The sequence below is a fragment of the Onychomys torridus genome, chromosome 4 (genome assembly GCF_903995425.1).
Source record: "Onychomys torridus chromosome 4, mOncTor1.1, whole genome shotgun sequence".
In the NCBI taxonomy this organism is placed as follows: domain Eukaryota; kingdom Metazoa; phylum Chordata; class Mammalia; order Rodentia; family Cricetidae; genus Onychomys; species Onychomys torridus.
This window is the reverse complement of record NC_050446.1, coordinates 46,148,557-46,168,729: the sequence shown is the minus strand read 5'-3', so window position 1 is coordinate 46,168,729 and position 20,173 is coordinate 46,148,557. Positions and strand designations below refer to the sequence as shown.

At 41.4% G+C, this 20,173-nt stretch overlaps 2 protein-coding genes, 1 non-coding gene and 1 pseudogene across 4 annotated transcripts in view; 2 read left to right on the top strand and 2 right to left on the bottom strand.

Annotated features, from left to right (window-relative positions):
* Dhrs9 (dehydrogenase/reductase 9) overlaps positions 1–12,868 on the bottom strand; it is a 63,768-nt gene extending 50,900 nt beyond the window's left edge. Inside the window, 1 exon segment of the mRNA XM_036184218.1 lies at positions 12,693–12,868. Within this exon segment, the coding sequence (XP_036040111.1) occupies positions 12,693–12,868 (176 nt within the window).
* Positions 6,327–20,173, top strand: part of Abcb11 (ATP binding cassette subfamily B member 11) — an 86,834-nt gene continuing 72,987 nt past the window's right edge. The window contains exons 1-3 of one of the 2 annotated variants that reach the window (XM_036185502.1): positions 6,327–6,424; positions 16,651–16,753; positions 18,112–18,133. In XM_036185502.1, coding sequence (XP_036041395.1) covers positions 16,678–16,753; positions 18,112–18,133 — 98 coding nt within the window. In that variant the 5' untranslated portion in view covers positions 6,327–6,424; positions 16,651–16,677. Of the gene's footprint in view, positions 6,425–16,650; positions 16,754–18,111; positions 18,134–20,173 lie in introns of those variants that run through there. The other variant, XM_036185503.1, reaches the window with a different exon arrangement.
* Positions 11,550–11,653, top strand: LOC118583268. Its single transcript, XR_004944854.1, has one exon. It is a non-coding gene; the product is annotated as a U6 spliceosomal RNA (small nuclear RNA).
* LOC118581755 lies at positions 15,191–16,432 on the bottom strand (annotated as a pseudogene).

Sequence of the window (20,173 nt, the reverse complement as noted above, 5' to 3'; positions counted from 1 at the left end):
ACGGAACTCAGAACTTGCCTGACCTGGGCACCCAGTGGGCTGGTGGAGAAATGCCCCTCTGGGATCACAGCTGAGGAGTGGCCTACAGGGGCCCTCCCCCTGAGGGGCATGGAGTCCCTTTCAGTTTGCTGCTCTTGAGAATCTGGGATTAACAACAATCTTTTGTCCCCATGCTGCATGCTGTCCCCTTTCATGCTGATGAGTAGGGCTCCCAAGACCAGCCCTGGGGGGTGCCTGCCAAATCCGACCATGGTTTGGCTCCAACAGCAGAATGGAGTATCGCTGCCTATGGTTGCTAAGCTACGGCTATGTTATAATGCTGTAGTCAGGGCTGCTTTGATCAATCAGATCCAATAGATTATAAATATTTGTCATCATTTAGAGGGGTTGGCTACAAATTATTATTGGTTAAAGAAAGAAGAAGAAAAAAACCCTACTGCTAGTATCATATGCTTCACATTGGTACAGTGTCCATGCAAATTTAGAGTTATTCTTGTTATGGTATATGTATCTGTTCTTGTTTGAAATATTTTAGCCATACAATGTATTCTAGACTACTGAGGGGAACCACAAAAATAACAAAGTTTCTGTGTTTAAAAAATAAGAGAAGAAGCAGAAGACTGGAATAATAAAGAGAAGGAAAGGGAAAGAGGAATTTGAAGTAAATGTCTGACGAATCTAAGGAATGGATTGAAGGTTGTAGAAGGCCAGAGGGGATGTGAACTATGTTGTGGTTTCTCGTACCTGCAAATGCTGAATTTAAAATTTGACCATATTAGGTTAATTCTGGTTGGTTTTCATTTTAAAAATAACTGATGATTCTTCACTGCAAAATGTTTATGTTAAAAATGGAGATATATACAAGTGTATGTATATGGACAAGTGTGTGACTTGGATTTAATTCTGTATGTATGAGTGTAAGCTAGCTTTAACTCTGTATGTATGTGTATGAAACTTGGATCCAATTGTACGTATGTGTGCACTTAAGTATTTTAGAAAAACATGCTTTAAACAGCAACCACGTGGCTCTCCTCCATCTTGGCTGGTGACTTCATCATGATGTAGGCAGCCACATGGCTGACAGCCATCTTTTACTAAGGTTATAAAGATCTGCTTATATTAACAAAAGCTAACTTAGAGATTTTACACCTAAGTACTTATGTCTTTGCCAAATGTTCAACAGCAAGCTTCTAGAGAATTCAAATAGATAGCTATCTGTGTTTAATAAATAAGATATTTGATCAATATTAAAGCTGCACCTCAATGCCTTTATACACAAGAATACACCTTGCTCTGGCAGCTAAACTTTATAATGTAACAGTCACCCAGGTAAGAGTCATCAGAAATTGAGATGTTCATTTCTTGTGAAGCAGCAAGACAATGACCCAAGCAAAGGGCTTGGAATGGCTTCTGACTCCATGAGTCTCGACCCTTTGGAGCTAAAAAACAAACAAACCTTTGTACAGGGATAGCCTAGGACCACCTGTGTGTCAGATGTTTGCATTGAGATTGATAACAATGACAAAACTGCAGTTGTGAAATAGCAATGGAAAAATTTTGTAATGAGGGGGTCATCATCACAACATGGGGAACTATGTTGAAAGGTCAAAGCATCGGGAACGTTGAGAACCAGTGGCTCGGAGAATATTTCTCCTTACTCGAGGTCTATTCAGGCTTAAGAATGCATGTCTAGCCTCTTTGTCTTTGCTAAATTTGTTAAGCTTAAGCTATTTGGATAAACTGAGTCATATAAATGTTTTATATTGATTCTAAAAGAAACTTCAATTGAGAAATTGTTTTTAAGGCTCATACTTACCAGAGATAAAACTACAAAGTCTCCTTCCCAATATCAGGCTTTTAGATAAAGCTCCCATTCCCTCAGGGGCTTGGAGAAAGTTCCTGCTTGCTAAACCTCTTTATCTCTGTTAAAAGGGACTTAGGGCCCTTCCATTAACATGTGACTATTTTGTTTTGGTTTGTTTACTAAACCTGTATTTGATACTACAAGAGCTTCAACTCAAAATCATTGTTTTTAAGGATATCTTTTGTAGACTGTTAGAGAACACAAGTAAATAGTTATCTTATAAATAATCAAGTTCTTTAATTGTAGTCATGCTAAGTACTGATGTAATTAATTACAGGGATAAGCTTTACTTAGTCCCTTGCATATGTTTTCAGGGTTGAGTTTAAAACAAGTAACTAGAATAAAAATTTGTCTATTCAAATATACCTGGACAGCACTCATACTTCAGAGATCTGCAGAATATGTTGATCTAAAAGCTCATCATATCAGACAGACTCCCAGAACTTAGCAGTGACCCAAGGTCTACAAAGAAGACTATGGGGCACCATAATGTCTCCAGCTGGATTATGGCAATCCTGACCACAGAGTGAGATGCCCCAATACAACACCTGCTGCCAGGATCTGACACAGACTGTGGGCAAGCAGCAAGACACTGAAGAATTGATTGCATCTCTTTTGCCTAGACAAACTAAGATCAGTCTTCCTCATTTCCCTCTTCCATAGGAAAAACTCTCCCCTTATGGGCCTGATGGCCAAAGAAGATTGATGCTGTTCTGATACTTGTGCCTCTAATGCTATGGAGACCTGGGTATGGACTAGTCGCTGTCATTTATAGAATCGGAAGCTGCTTGGTTTGCACTCAGATATAATTTATCTTTCTCAGACCTCTGATAGTACTGACAGCTAGGCTAGCTATAACTTCATCAGCTTGGCAGCATCAGACAACCAGATCATTCCACAAGGCTATAGCCAGCTTGTTAGCTCATTTTTAAGAAAATGTTCTAAGATATGAAAGTTTAAATAAGTCATAAATGTTTAAATATGGATCTGAAAAAAGGTATGAGGATATGAAAGTCTATACAAGTTTTGATGGTCTAACAATGTTTTAAGATATATAAAGTTCTGAAGATATAAAAGCTTATAAACTTTGAGGATCACAAAAAATTATTTAAGATATAAATGCAAGTTGTAAAGATATAAATAAATGATTTAAATTATGAAAAATGTTTCAGATTGCTTTCCCCTTCTATGATATAAAAGTTCAGAGTTTAACATTTAATAGAGTTCTGATAAGCTGGTAGAGCAATGACTACTTACTGTCCAGTCACAAGCTCAACATTTTAGATTTATTTTGGTTGTCATCTAAATATAAACTTAAAAGTGCTTTTCATCAGGCTGAAAAAAAAAATCTCTGTCCAGTTTATGTCTGGCTCTCTGTAGTTTTTGCTAGGACTCATAAAAGTCATGAGTGTACTTCTGCTGTTTTACAGATACCTATTACTTGCTTTGTCTATGATATGGTTTTTAGTACATATTGGTAATACTAATATATCTAAAACTTTTATGTCATTTTGTAAGATAATTCATATAGGCCTCAGAGGATTAAAAGAATCATAAAACTTGGATCCACTTCACAGAGGTTAGAAGGACTCCAGATAAGTACAGCTTAAATTTTGTCCATTTATCTATTTCTAAGGATGATATTTTTTCTTTCTCCTGGTCTTGGGACTCCTGCCCTTCCCAATTACTAAAGACTATGAGCCTAAAAGTTCCAAATAAACTCATAAATTTTGACTTTTTTCTGGTTTAAAGTTGTCTCACCAGGTTTTTACTTGGCTGACAGTCAGCTCCAAGCTTCAGTTGCTGACTACACTGCTCTGGACAACTATAAGCTGAGGATTTGCTAAAAACTGATGTGGACCAGCCCACCAATGTGATTGTTACTTTTCTCTACAGCTAGAACAGATAGCCACATGCTTTTGACAGATGTCCCATTGCCCAGCCTTTAACTAGCTTTTCAGCCTTTTTTGGAACCCTGACAACAATGCCCCAAAGTCAGCTTGAAGCATTTCCAGAAGAGAATGTGGTCCCATGTTCCCTCCCAAAATAGGTTGAAATGATGGGTCAAAAAGAAACTCCCTCGCACAGGAGACAAAACGGTTAACTATAATGCGTATTGACAGACCAGGATAATAGGTTCAGAGTTGTCAATTGATAAATTTATTAACTAAAATGGTTCTGCAATAGGACACTTAATCCTCTTTGTGAAGAACCAAAGAGGTATTATATGGCCTTAAAAATATTATTCAAGATTATAATCTGGTTGTACTCAAAAGATCAGAGCTACAAGGCCTTAAGAATGGCAATAGATATAGATGTCATTGATCTAGAAAAATCTGTTAGCTAATGGTTCTTAGGTCCCAATACTCTTGAACCCCTGGGCAGATAGGACTCATGATTGAGTCCTGTCCTTGGTACTTGTGAAGGAGAGAATGTGTGTGTGTGGGGGGCGCAAAACAGCTTGACCACAACTTCCATGACAGGCTTAGAGGCCCAGACACAGCTTCTGTAATAGGCTAACTGGTGGGTAACACCCAGATCCAGAAAGAGCCATGAGCTGACTCCTACCCAGGGAAGGCCTGCATCTAAGGGGAAATACCTGACATTCCAAACATTCCCTATACCCCTAGACAGATGTCAATCAATCAGGGTCCTAAACCTTAGAAACCCCCTCACCCCAACCTCTGCTATGATAAAAAGCCCACCCTGCCTGGGCCCGGGGCTCTCTGCTCTTGCCACTTCATCATCAGAGAGTCCAAGCTCCGAGCTTGAAAATAAAGACTCTTTGCTTTTACATATGGAATTCGGTCTGTGTGGTGGTCTTTTGGGGGTCTCCACAATCTGGGCATAACACGATGACTAATGCTGAGTTTTTACAACTCATATTGATCTGCAGGGTGATAATAATGAAGCAGAAAGTTCATAGGTGGCCATTCCCTGTTATTCTGTGCCGCTGGGCTGACATTTCATTGTCACACTGCAGCATTTCATCTCCCTGCCTCTGAAAGTCATTCTTGGCCTGTCTTCACCCACTTAGGTAAACATGCATGCCACTGTATTGCACCATCCAGGCTTTTTGCTCAATAGCCATGTGCTGGCATGGTGGGCATGCTTTAGGAAGGTCTTTCTCCTGATCTGGCCTGGAAGTAAGGAAGACATTCTAAAGGGCCGCTTTGTGTCTCTCATTCTGACTATCAGACTACAGGAGCAGTGCACCCCAAAGAAATGGAAATTTCCTTGAGAATCTCACGCTGGGAGAAGGAAGAGATAGGGGGGTTGGGGGGATGGGGTATAGGATATGGGGTGTGGGGTGTAGGGTATGGGGTGTGGGTGGGGCTTGTCTCTTGAGGTTTCAACAGTTCTAACTAGTCAGACCACCTTACAGGAGCAAGACTGAAGCACAGTCAGCGGTGGGGGAGGGGAAGGGGACGGGGGGGGGGGGCACAGAATGCAAGACCACACCTTGACTGGAGCTACTTAGATGCGCATTTCATTGGTGCTCTGTTTAAACATTGATCTCACTTCAAGAGCCCAGGGACTGAGTGTTCGCTGAATAAAATCTCCTTTTTCTGCCTTCCATTATTAATTCGCATGTTTTTATTGACTTATAAATGACAGGTGGCCAGCCCTGACTTGGGGTACACATTGTGACCCCACGTTCACAACCTTACTACTACCCCTTCGCAGGAGAAAAATAAAAAATAAATAGCATTTTGAGTCATATGACTGTATTACTTTTTAAAAAATGTAATTCAAATTAATAAAGAAAAATAGTAAAAAAAAAAACTACACTTTTTTCTTTTCTTTTTCTTTTCTTTTTTTTTTTCTTTCTTTTTTTTTTTTTTAGAAATAGATGGAGCTGACAGTAAGAAGACAGAAAAGGAGACCGGGGTAACTCTAAGCATTTATTTGCCTTGAGTCTTTGTTAATGGAAATGTGTTTTTAAAGTCATGCATTTCTACTGCGGCTGGTGGGTAGAGCTTGTGGTTACTGACTGATCAGGCCAGGGTTCAAGGGTCACCTGTGTGCTCAGACCTCTGAGCAAGAAGGTAATTGCATGATATCAATTCTCCACAAAGCCAGGTGGGTTGGTTCCAGATCACCAAGGGCCCACAACCCCAGGATGTCACAAGGGCCACTTCAAATCGAGGAGAGAAGACTAGCAGTCTTTTTGTCTTGTTAGATTTTTAAGTAAAATTTTCAAATCAAGGGCTTACAAAAGAAGAGTCAGGCCTCTTCCAGGCTCTCTACCTCTAGGGCTCTTTCTAAGGCAAATAGCTCTTTCTAAAGCTTGTTGATACCCTCAGAAGGTTCCTAGTGCACTCTGGGCTTCGGGGTTACTGCTTTGAGTATGGTTGACCTTTCCTCTCATGTCGCTGAACTGTGCTAGATCTGGACTTTAGGGCATTGACCTATAAGCAAATAGTGTCCTGGAGAAAGCCCGATTTCTGTTCAATGCTTCATTACGATGTAAGCTGAACTTGGGAAGGGGTGTACAAGCCTGACTTTCCACAGTGGAGTCTCTTGCTTCTCCTGGCTTTTTCACATTCACAACCACAGGTAAGTGACTTGCATTTGCCTGTAGCATTTTAAGTCTATGCTTTCCAAGTCTTTTTTGTTGAAATCTCAGTTTATTGCGGTTGTGTTTCAGATTTACCCAAACCGTAGCGTTATCTTATGATAAGGCAACAGCCCTTGAGTAGATGTGTGAAGATGCACGGCTGGTTTCTTGGTATATTCAATGAGGGAGCTTGGTGACTGTCCTACAACAATGCTAGTTTGTACATCAGCTGTCTTGAAAGTGTGTGTGTGTGTGTGTGTGTGTGTGTGTGTGTGTGTGTGGTAAAAATGGGTGAATAGATTGAAAAAAAAATATCACCCAAAGTAAAAATTCCAGAGAGATGCTTTTTAAACTTGATGTTATAAAAGCATGATCCTGTTTGATCTAATAATCACAAAATCTCAAGCCTTATCAGAGACTTTTAAATACCGGTTAGTCTTTTCTTGCCTAAAGCCCTTCATAAGCTTCCATTGTTCCTGGGATAAAGCCCCAAGACCCCAGTGTTAAAGATCACAAGGAACCAAGGGATCAAGGGCAGCTCCAGAGGTGGCTTGTACTCCCCTCTCCCCCAGACCTGTTGGTATTCTTTAACCTTTGCCCCTGTTCTGTCTCTGGGGTCTGGGCCTTCCACCTACTCCTCCCTTCCCTGTCTAGTTTGAGTTTTTCTCCAGGGCAAATTCTTGGTGGATGCGTTTATTCCAGAGCTTCCCAAGCTGGTGCCCACGCATCCCTCCTTGTAGGGTCATCACCCTTGGGGTTCTTCCATGAGTCTACCAGCCGTCTTTTGCTTAGTCCAGAAGCTCCACGAGGGCAAAGCTGGTTAGAAGGTTGGAGCTCTAGACAATATTTTAGTTAAAAAATCACATTCTTGAAGATTTTCTCACTGTTCTGAACTGACTTTGTGGTATTGGAGTGGGAGAATTTTCTGTAAAGAGCCAGAGAGTTAATACAGTGAAGGGCATTCAGTTTATGGCAGAGATACTCAGTGATGCAGCAAGACAATAAAAAATGGGTGAGTGTAACAATATTCCAGTAAAACCATGATTTAGAGAGAGAGAGCATGCAAGCAGGTAGTCAGCTGGTTGCCTTTATTGCAGTAGGATTGTAGGATTCTTTACTCTGAAATCAGTTTCTGAGAGTCTGTTTCTTCTTCCTCCCTCCCTCCCTTCTTCCTTCCCTCTGTCCCTCCAACCCCCCTTCCCTTCTGTAATCCCGATAGTGAGTTGTTAGTGTGGACCAGGCCTTTTGGGAAGTTCAACCCATTCATCTGCTGCTCTAGTCTGGTATTTCCACCATGCCACAGTGCATCTTGGCCATCGTGAGGTGCACACAAGAAACTGGTGGACATTGACTTTTTGTGTTCCCAGGATCTTTGCTCTGCACCTGCATGGCTCTGAGGACCCTGTGTCCATCTCCTTCATCTGGAGGGTCTGCAGGTTTCCTCATTCGGACCCTTCTCTGGATGCTATCACACCCCAGGTTCCCCCAGACAACCCATGCAGATGCTTGTCTCTGCCTTTCTGCTCAGCAGTGGTCTTCCACAGGCTGCTGCTAATGCTCTAAGATAGAAAGGTTGTCGCTGTGCCTACCAGTTATGACCAGGGGACTGACCTTTAGTGTTTGTTCCTGAGTTGATAAGATTCCATCTTTTATCAAAAGGGAACTTCAACCTAGTTCAACAGAAGTTGAACAGAAGCTTATGTAGTAGACAAGTTAAATATCACATGTCATTGGATGGATAAAGACACTGGGTTGTGGTCAATTAAGTCTTCTTGAGGGGTTCCTACTTAGGTAGCCAAGTCAGCCAACCACTCCATAAAAATCTTAAATTCTGCCGGGTGGTGGTGGTGGTGCACGGCTTTAATCCCAGCACTTGGGAGGCAGAGCCAGGCAGATCTCTGTGAGTTTGAGGCCAGCCTGGTCTACCAAGTGAGTTCCAGGAAAGGCGCAAAGCTACACAGAGAAACCCTGTCTCAAAAAACGAAAAAAAAAAAAAATCTTAAATTCTGCTTTTAACTGCTAGGTTCTCTGATGTTTCAGAAAACTGATTTTTTTTCTGAAAGACCTTGGAAATCCTCAATCTTTTCCTGAAAGATTTGGGGGAGATGAAAACAATTCAATATATAAAAATTTAAATGAAAGACAAAAAATCTTGAAAAAAAGCATAAAATCTTGTTTTCAGCTCTGAATTCTCTTGTGTTTGTTAAAAAAATTATTATTGCAAATTATGAAGGCATTCTGATTATAGCTTTTGGCAATGGATAAAATAATTTGGGTGCTAATTAAGCATTAGAAGGAATTAGCTGAGAAAGCATTGTGACAGCTTCTGTTGATAGGGAAACAAGACAAAAACAAGATAAACTTCTGAAGGAGGAGCCTTATCCTGAAGATCCTGCCAAACAAGTCTGTTTATCATTGAAAACTGGCTTTCTACACAGCCCTCTGACATTCAGTAGCTGGTCTGCCACTTCAGCTAAGCTCTGTTATTCTCCTAAAACAAGCATCTGCCCAACACTAACATGAACAGTTAACAGTTCGGCCACAAAACGCAGAGCATGAGTGAGTGCTATTCTTTACCCATCTTAAAGCGTCCCAACTTGTTGACAGCATCTATTTAGAGAAGACTCTCCCTTCTTTAGCAGACCTAATGGAAACCCAAGTCCCATAACTGGACCTTTCTGACATTCTCTTACTGAGATACCTCATGGCCATCGATGTGCCCTCCTCTGTCACTCAACCTGTTGACTCAGACTTGTGTTCATGGTGGTCTTTGCTGAAGGACATTGCTGATGTTATGAGTATGGAAATCTATGATGGGAATAAAGCTTTGTCTTTGAGAATGTTTCATTTTCTTAATAAAATAAAGACCACAGAAATGAATTATAAGGGGCTAGGATAGGAGAGTGAACTCAGGTCAGTGGGTTGACTACAATGACCCTGAAAGGTAGAGTTAGGGAAGGAGCGAGGGGATTCAGTGTAGAAGTGTAAATGGCGGAAGAAACGTATGTTCTCTTCCTTTGTGGATTTTACCAGTATCAGCTCGTGGAGCTGAAGATGGATTAGTCAGGACTCAGAGATATGTTTAAAAAACATGATTGAGGGCCAGGCGGTGGTGGCACTTGGGAGGCAGAGGCAGGCAGATCTCTGAGTTCAAGGCCAGCCTGGATTATCAAGTGAGTTCCAGGAAAGGCGCAAAGCTACACAGAGAAACCCTGTGTGTGTGTGGTGGTGGTGGTGGTGGTGGGGGCAACAAAAAACCACACACAAAAAACAAACAAACAAAAAAACATGATTGACTTGGTTGTGTTACCTATAATCAATCCCAGCACTAAGGAGTTAAAGACCAACCATGGTTTACATAGTGAGTTCCTGGCCAGAGAGCTACTATGTAGTAAGATTTTGTATCAACTCCCATGTGCCCTTCTTCCAAAAACACAGTGGAGTAGCAAGCAACAGCAGGACCCGTGAAACTCCAGACTCGGAGGGAAGGCATTGCACTTTCGGCCTCTTAATACTGCTGAAGATACCTATGCACAACAGCAGACAGAAACTTCTTAAATGAAGGAGGAAGTTAGGAAAAATAATTGATGACTGAATGAAAAAGAACATGTCTTGCTGGTCTCAAGGGCCCCCGCCGCTCACTATTTGCTACTGTGATGCTTCAGGGAGAGGGGGAATTGTTGCCTTCTGTATCTACTATGACCCCACAAGGCTTCAATGGATAGCTCCAGGACAATGCTCACACCAGTGGCTCTGGTTGAACTACATAGGTCACACAATACAGCACAAAGTTATACATCTGGGATAGGAAAAGTAGAGGTTAATAGGAATGGGAAGGAGATAAGAGAGGGGACACACGGAGAGAGACAGAGAGACAGATGGAGACACACACAGAGACATAGAGGGAGACACAGAGAGAGAAAATAAGGACTTATTATATATCTCTCCAATCCATACTTTTCCGGGATTCTCCTCATTATTTCATTTAGTCTGAATTACAAAAGACAGTGCACTGTAGACTCATTCTCTTCTTATTTTATATTTTCTTCAAGCTTTGGGTTCCAAAGACATGCTGTAGTAAACAAGATAATCCGTGTCTCAGCAAGGATCTCATATGATGTGGGCTTGAATCTAGGCTCCACCCGTTACTAGGCAGTAACTAATGTGTTCTTGGACATGCCTTAGAGCATGTCCCTCATGCCTTAGGGCCAGTGTCTGGAAAATATGGAAAGAGCTAGCTTCCATTTTAGGAGACAAGGATTTAGTGATTTTTTTTTGTTTGCCTTTACCCCAGAGCACCCCCTCTGTGTGTGTGTGTGTGTGTGTGTGTGTGTGTGCGCGCGCGCGCGCGTGCGCGCGCGCGCGCGCATGCACATAGAAGTAACAGGACAATTTGTGGGATTCATTCTGCCATCCTTCCACTATTTGGACATTGAGGGGCTGGGGATTGAATTAGGGTCACCAGTCTTGGTGGCAAGCACCCTTAGCTGCGGAGCCATCTCACCAACCCCTGTTGAAGGGTTTAAAGTCAAGATAGAGGTGAAGAACATTCCTGGCATATTCTAAATGCCACTTCAGTTTTAACTGTTGTTTTAAATTGTTAGGGAAAATCACAGACGAGGATATTCTACAACCTATCATCAGCATGTTTAGGCTTGCTTGTCTTTCTGATTTGCTCTCCAAAGCTCTTCTGTCCTCTCATATTTTCATTCTCTGTAGAAAGAGAACTCTCCCTCCGCCCTCACAGCACTTTGTACTGTTGGGGTTCAGTCCACGCCTGTGTTCTGGCCAATGGTTTTAGTACCTATTGCTGACCATGACCTAGAATTTTGTTGTTATGTTTGCAAAACCTTATTTTTTTCCCCAACTTTATAGGTCTTCTAAAACCAGGAATAGATATTAATTGTATCAAATACTTTTCTGTTAAAATGTTCATTTGTCTTACTAAATAACCATTCTATGCTCCAAATCAACCTCATTGCATTGTATTTTGTAAGCTACTGAGTTACATTTAGTATATCTTGCTTAGCTTTTTAAAATCAATTTTTGGAGAAGTCTATTTTTTTCCCCTCAAAACATTCTCTATCCGATGTCAAGATTAAAGTTGCCTCCCGGGGAAATGAGTTGAGTAGGTATCCTAAAGTGTCCTAAAGTGGAGCAGCACAGAGAGCTCAGAATGGCCCCTGAGCAAGAATGACATGCAAATTTGTGAAGCATTCCATATTTTGGATGACTTTCTTCTTTGCTTTTTCTATTTTTGTTTCATATAATGCACAAGTTAATTAAAACAGAAAGCTTCTTTCAAAAACCTGTAAATAAAAATCTAATTTATATGAAATATTGGAATCACTTAGTCTTTGAAGTTTGATAAAACTTGTCTATGTTGTTAATCTAACTCTGTGGGTTTTTTTGGGGGGGTTGCCATTTTTTGAATATTAAATAAATGTCCTTAATAATTATTAGTTTTACATTTTAAAATTTTCTTCTAAACAAAATGTGATTGTTCATACCTTTTCTAAAAAATCAGTTTTATGGTTTTCAAGTTTCTTACTTACTGTAAAGTTACTTAGAGTATTTGATTATGATTTTCAGTTTCTCTGCCTGGTCTTCTGCCTACTTGTTTTCTATTGTTTAGTTGTGACTTATACACATTTTCTTTGCATGTGTTGTTGAGTTCTGTCAGCTTTTGAATTGCTCCGTTCTCTCATTTGTTTTAAACCTTATTAATTTTGAAATCTCCTCTTTTCCCTTTGTTGTGCTGAGGCTTGAACCCAGAGCTTCTAATTTCTCTGCCACAGGGAGTCATCCCCAGGCTTGTTTTTGAAAGCTTCTTAAGAATAGCATTCATTGATTAATCTTTTAAAAGATTAAGTGCATTTAAGTTACAACCAAATCTTTGAGTGTCTTTTTTTTTTTAAAAAATCAGGATCCCACAACTCTTTTGTCTTTATTTTCATGTTCCAAGTATTTCCTAACTTTCATTGTGAGTTCATTTTTAGCATGTATGCATTTTAAGGTTAAAACATGCACAATTTTATTGAATACAAATTTTGTACAGATCAGGAAATGACCCTGGACTCAGGTGGCCAGCAGGCCATTCACAATAGCCTGTTTCTCACCACCCTCATCTCCTCAGATCTGGCTCTCTCCCCCAGCCCATGAACTTCTCTCTCTCTCTCTCTCTCTCTCTCTCTCTCTCTCTCTCTCTCTCTCTCACACACACACACACACACACACACACACACACACACACACACACCTCCTCACCTTCTACCTGTCACCCCAATGGTATCTGACTGTCTGGTGCCATAGGAACTGGGAGGTACTTGGTTGAGACTTGCCCTCGCCAGTCTCATGGCATGGCGGGGAGCTGTTGCTGTGTCGGGGCATGGGTTAGAGTCCCAGGTGGCTCCTGGTCGAGTCCTGACCTCCACCAGCTGCATGGCATGGTGCAGAGCTGTTACTGTGTTGGGCTGGGGCTAGGGATCCTGGGTCGAATTTTAATAACATTATTTATTTGTTTGTTTATTTATTTGGTTTTTCTCTGTGTTGTTTTGGTACCTGTCCTGGATCCTGCTCTTTAGACCAGGCTGGTCTCCAATTCACAGAGATCTGCCTGGCTCTGCCTCCTGAGTGCTGGGATTAAAGCCATGTGCCACCGTCACCTGGCTTCATAACATTTTTAATCAATGGCCATAGATACCTCTGAGAATGAGCTTAATACACATCATCTACACATTGGGCATCTTATTATTTTATAGTTTTACTTTTTGTCCCTTTGAAATATAACAGGTTAAACTCCATATCATGACTTGACAAACCATACGGAGGTATTTTGTTACGTTTTTTTTTTTATTTAAGATTTTATTTATTTATTATGTATATAGTATTCTGCCTGCATGTATGCCTGCAGGCCAGAAGAGAGCATCAGATCTTATTATGGATGGTTGTGAGCCACCATGCAGTTGCTGGGAATTGAACTCAGGACCTCTGGATGAGCAACCAGTACTCTTAACCTCTGAGCCATCTCTCCAGCCCTCCTTATGTTCATGCTTGGTTCTTCTTTATGGTTCTTTCTGGATGGATACTCTTTTCTGACAAGGTACATCCTGTAACAAGTGCTTGGGTTTGTGAATGGAAACTCTTTTGGTTTTCAATGTTAGGATATTGGGCAAAATGTGTCCCCCCCTCCCAGGATAAATCATTTGGTTAAAAGTTAATTTTTCCTCAGCACTTTGAAGATGTTTATCTGCTGTCGTCCAGTATTGGTTATTGATAAGGAAGTATCTGTCAGCCTATTTCCATTGAGTAATGTATTTCATAGATTTGAGGACAGGTTGTAGTTATTCTTCATGCTCTACTCTTTTAATATAAATTGTCTATTGACTGATTTTTGTTTCAGCTGATCAGCTCTTGGAGTGTTCACCAGCTGTTGCTGCTGGAACAAAATACCTTCCACAAACAACTTAAAAAGAGGGAAGTTTAGTTTTGGCTAAACTCTATTACTTGAGGCCAGAGGCAAGGCTGAATATCATGATGGTAAAAATGAGTGAAGGATGAGATCTCTCACCCTGTAGTGACCAAGAAACAAAGAAAGAGACGTGAAGGAGCTAAGGCATGCTCCCAGTGACTCACTGTTCACAATCCCACCATCTTCTAATAGTATATTCAAATTCTGGATTTGGAAATAGATGAATTCATTTATCAAGATAGAATCCTTATTATCTAATCATCTCCCCAAAGCCCCATCTCTGAACAGTGCTTGCACTGGGAACCAGGCCTTCAAGGCATGCATGACATAACATTGGCTACTGTTAATCATGTCACTGCTTTCAGAAAATTGCTAGCAATTATTTCTTTAGTTATTGTATCTATCATTTCCATCCTCTGTGATTCCAACTAGATGAAGTTGGGAGCTTTCCACAAGTCCACCTTCAACTCTTTTATGTGTATAACATGCATATATATATATATATATATATATATATATATATATATATATATATATATATAAAATTATCTCCTTATATAACCTTCCTAGATGTGCATTTCATCATGAGATATAACTCCATAGGCAGTGATTGGCAGTGAATTTTCAGGGGCCTCCCAGCAGCGCAGAAGGTCCATAATAGTCTGTGACTCCACCTAGAGAGGGCCTCTTTACTCCCCTGGCTGGTGTGGGAAGCTTCTACTCCTCTCGGGATCTAAACTCTCACACTCGTGTTTGTGTGTAGAGCCCATAGTGAAAACACCAGCTGCTGTGCCCTCCTTCCGATTATTGTGCATGGAGATGTTTGTTTTTATTGTCTTGAGCCTGGTCGCAATTTTTAAAATATTGCCCATCGTTGCTATATATCTGAAGCAGAGAAAACTCAAAAAGAGAGCTGTGATTAAAACTACTCCTAACCTGACAATTTCTCCAGTGCTTCCTCGGCTCCGGTTGGACTCCCCTTCCTTTGGGGCTCTGCTTACAAAAGACTGCGGGCACAGCTTGAAAGGACTTGGGTGTCATTGCACCAACTACGCTTAAGAATGCCATCAGTTGTTCTGTGCTCTACTTAGTACCTGGTGAGAATTTGTTAAAAATAAATAAAGCACAGATAAACAGAAAGAACAAATAAATTTAAAAGCAATCGTCTACCCATCAACTAAAAAACCCTTTTCTCTCTCTCTCTCTCTCTCTCTCTCTCTCTCTCTCTCTCTCTTTCTTTCTTCTTTTCTTTCATCATACAGTCTTTTATTGAAATATTTTCTCTGGTTGCTTTTTAATGAGCTGAGCAATCCACTGCATCACTGCTGATGTCATCGATGATATCATGAGGATGGCAGTCATCCACATTGCAGCCCATAGATTATGCAGTACCCAGGATCTCCTTAATATTTCCAGACAGTTCTCTGGCTAACCACAAGTGCTGCATCTGCTGGGCAAGGTTGACAATCTGATCAAAAGTGATGTTTCCACTGTGTTTAATGTTCTTCTGCTTCTTTCTGTCTCTTGGTAGCTCCTTGAGGACCAGGCAGAGGCAGAGTGCACCCCCTCATCTGGGACCAGGCAGAGGCAGAGTGCACCCCCTCATCTGGGACCAGGCAGAGGCAGAGTGCACCACCTCATCTGGGACCAGGTAGAGGCAGAGGGCATCACCTCATCTGGGACTAGGCAGAGGCAGAGGGCACCACTGTAGCGCGAATCTTATAAGTTCTTATTAATAAAAACAAACCTGGAGCTAGGTATTGGGGTGAATTCTGGAAGATCAGAGAAGCAGAGCAAGCCACACCCACCTCACCTTGCCAATTCCTCAGCTGATCTTGTTTCCTCAGACTGGAAGCCTCTTAGTCCTCATCCAAATGGATCTCAGCTGAACTGCTTCTTGAAAGCCTAAAAGCTTAACCAGCCTAGTTCCTGGTTTTCAGGCCTTATATAACTTTCTGCTTCCTGCCATCACTTCTTGGGATTAAAGGCTCACTTCCTGGGATTAAAGGCATGAATCACCATGCCTGGCTGTTTCCAGTGTGACCTTGAACTCACAGAGATCCATGCCTCCAGAAGGCTAGGACTAAAGGTGTGAGTGCCACCATTTTCTAGCCTCTGTATCTAGTGGCTGTTCTGTTCTCTGACCCCGGTTAAGTTTATTAGAGTGCACAATATTTTGGGGGACACAATATCACCACACACCACCTCATGTGGGACCAGGCCGAGGCAGAGGGCACTACCTCGTCACCTCTTCTGGGCCTGTCTGTTCTGGATGGTCAGCTTCACCACATAATCCTCAGACCTTTCCATTCACCGGGTGCTTTGGCAATGTCATTACCAATTTTTAAAAAAATTTTTTTGGAGACAGACCCAGGGAACTGATCTTGGGGGCCAAGGCAGATGCGGTGCCGACCTCACCCCCAGCAAACCTCAAGTACACAACTTTGAACAGCAGGCGGCTGGTATTTGAACCGGGATTCCAGATGACTGAAGAAAGTTGTAGTCTCCTCCGAGCCAAAAGCTGCAAGAAAACCATTTTCAGCTGGGCTAACTTTTGAAACATTGGCAAAGGTCATTTGAGTAACAATGAAATCATGAATTTAACCCAGTTTTTAGTTTATCTTTCCTAGTATTTATTCTCTTTCACTGAGATGTTATTGAATTAAAAGATCTGCTTTTGTTTGAGATTGTTTACAGAAGCTTGTTTATTTGGCTATTTTGTTAAATAATTGCAGTAACTGTTTTATTTTACAGGGTTGTTGAGGACAGATCACAAATACCATGTCTGACTCGGTAATTCTTCGCAGTGTAAAGAAATTTGGAGAGGAGAATCATGCTTTCGAATTAGACGGATCACGTAAGTGGCCTTTGAATTCCCTTGAGTCTTGTGCAAAGAAAAGTAAAGACAAAAATGAGACTAACCCATGGACGTTTCAAGATGCAGAGAAAAATCAGTATTACAACATGTGGAGCTATTATGGGCATCCACCTGACGCACAGCCAGTGGGGTTTCTCTAGAATCCATGTCACGTCCCATCTGAAAGCATTATGTTGGATTGCACAACATGTGAGTGCATGGAAGCATCTCCCATGAGAACCTCTTTCCTAGGTAGAGTAGGGTTGTTCAGCACTGGCCATTATAGTAACTTTATCCCCGCATCATTACTGATCACCATGGCAACAGTAATAAGCGTTTCTGCTCCCGGTAAGAATGAGATTGTGTGGGAGGGGCTGTGCAACATTAGTCCCTGGCATGTTGTAGGCACAGACTCCAACTGCCATCCACTGAGTAAATCATATGCTTCTATATTTTACAGACAGAGAAAGTAAGACTTTGCTCACTTTTTAAAAGTTGGTAAAAATCACGAGTTATGATTCATGGGACCATGATTCTAATCCAGCTTTCCAATTCTCAAGCCCTGTATCTACACTATAATGTCTCTTTAGTCTTACTGCAATTGTATTAAAAATGTCAGATGAACCAGGAAATGATGGCCATGGTAGCAGATATTCCTTAGGGTTCTTTTCTCTATGGCTTCCTCATGTCCCTGATACCCACTTCCATTTCCTGCTGACATTTGCTCCACATGTGCTGACAAAAATTACATGTAGCTCCATCTTATGGATTCTGATAGTGATGAAGTGTTGGAGACATCTTATGGCCAATCTGTGATCTATTAAGTAGAAAGATTTTGATGTTTCTAAGGAAACAACCAACAAATTAATCACCATTTTTTAATCACCATTTCAATAGATAATTTTAAATAGTCATATTCACTTCAGCTAATTTAGGTACCATAACTTCCATCAGGCATGGAGGCTCACATCTGTAATTCTAGCCCTTGGGAGTCTGAAGCAGGAGAATTGCCATGGGTCTGAGTTTGAGACCACTCTGGACTACACAGTTCCCAGGCCAGCTGGCATTACAGAGTGAAAGACTCTGTCTCAAAAAGAAAAAAAAAAATCTTCCTTTTGATATTCAGAAAATATCAACATTTTATGATCTGGAGAAAATCCAAATACGTACTCAAAGTAGCAGGAGGGAGGGATAGAGGGGGAGAGATAGAGAAAGAGAGAGATGTAGAGAGGTAATTATAGTATTTCCTGAGTAAAAGTACTTCATAGACATGCTTTTGATTGACTCGTGATTACGACTGTGCTGCATTTGGACATGATTTTTATTAACCTCTTTATACATTATTTTCATCCTGACAGATAACAATGACAAGAAACCAAGGTGAGTGGCCATTCAACAGCACAGTACTCTTCAGTAGCTTGAGTTGATATGTAAACAAGTGTATGGGCAGGATGGGTCTACATCAGAACAGAGGCGGCACCACATGAGTTTTCACAGGGGAATGGCAGAAAGTTAGTTTAAGAACTGTGAAGTATTTCATGAACGAAGAAGATGGTAGCAGTGGTTAGATTAACAGTGGGCTAGAAGGACTTAGGTGGCCCTGGTCCTCTGGAAGTCCCATTGGGAGGGCAGAAAAGGAACAGGAGTCTCTTTCTCACCTAAGGGAGGTCATTTTTCTTTGGATCATGTTTTCCCCCTCCAACTCCTACCACATATTCCTCATCTCCCTAATCCACACAACTTTATCTCAAAAAAAAAAACCTCACAAAAATGAAAATCAAACAAAAATCCCCAATAAGGCAAAGAATGTCAATAAATAAAGAAATAATGAAATTCATTTTGTGTCAGTCAGCTACTCCTGGGCATGAGGCCTGCCCTGGAATATGTACCTATCAACTCCATATATAGTAATACATACCCAGTGACACACAATTGGAGAAAATGGGTTTTCCTTCTGCTAAAAGGTATCAATTGCAATAGCTTTTCTGTTAAGGGTGACATCCTGTGTCCTCTTCTTCCTCTCAGTGCTGGGACCCTGTCTGGCTTGTGTGTGCTGACACAGTCTCTGTGAGTTCACATGTACATCAGTCCTATTGTATTTCTCTGAGTCCTCCATTACCTCTGGTTCTTACCATCTTTCTGCTTTCTCTTTTGAATGGATCCCTGAGCCTTGAGGGGGAGGGCTTTGATGAAGAAGACATCTCATGCAGGGTTGAGTGTTCCAAAGTCTCTCCCTCTTTGCAGGTTGTCCAGTTGTGAGTCTCTGTGTTCATTTCCATCTACTGCAAGAGGAAGCTTCTCTGATGAGGGTTGAGTGTTGCTCTGATCTATGGGGACAGCACCACGTCATTAGGAGTCATTAGTGCTGTATTCTGTTAGCAGACCTCAGTAATACATTTTCCCCTAGGATCATAAACAGGGTATATTAATGGGGAGACAAAATAAATGGTATAAATTTAGAAAACATATTGCAAGGTAGCTACTGAGAACTTATAACTTTTTTTTTCTAATAAAAAGAGTGGGTTGGAAATGAAGATTTAAGATGGAATGTGTGTGGCAGGGCAGATGTTATTGAAATCTTAACCATCTTGGCTAGGGAATGCCTTACTGAGAATGAGGACACTTGGAGTGAAAGTCCGAAGTTAGAGTAACTGTCCACATGAGTGTCTAAGAAAGGTCATTTTGGGAGGGAGCACATTTGGCAAAGGCAAATGGGTAGGTGACTGGCTTCAGAAGAACTAGATTATGTATATTTTATATCTCCTGCTGATTCCAGTTAGTGTTGCCTACACACATGAGTCTATGGCTGACCACTGGAGTATGGTCAGCCATCTACTAAGGGTCTCATTCCTGAAGAAAAAGGATTCCCCCCCCCGCCACACACACACACACACACACACACACACACACACACACACACACACTTTCAGATACCACTGTCTGTCTGTAGCTCTTCAACTAGGTGTGGGGCCTTATGAGCTCTTCCCCTTCCATGGTGTAATGTTGACTGGTGTGGCCCTGTGCAGGTCTTGTCCAGGCCCTGTCTTGTTAAATAAGAAACACAGAGCCAATTATAGAGTTAAAAGCCAAGAGGTCAGAGCAATAGCTGAGAGCTAAAAACCTTACCCTTCTCTGCTGCTCTGTCTTTCCTCTCCACAAGAGACCTACTTCCTGTGTCCTGTCTTTTATATAGACTTTCTGTTCTGCCTTCTCATTGGTTGTAAACCCAGCCACATGATCTCCTTGTCACTGCCTGTCTGTACAGACCTTACTTCTATGGTTGTTATTGAGATTAAAGGTGTGTGTCTCCATGCTGGCTGTATCCTTGAACACACAGAGATCTGCCTAGCTCTGCCTCCCAAGTGCTGGGATTAAAGGCGTGCACCACCACCGCCCATCTTCTGCTCTGGCTTGCTCTGA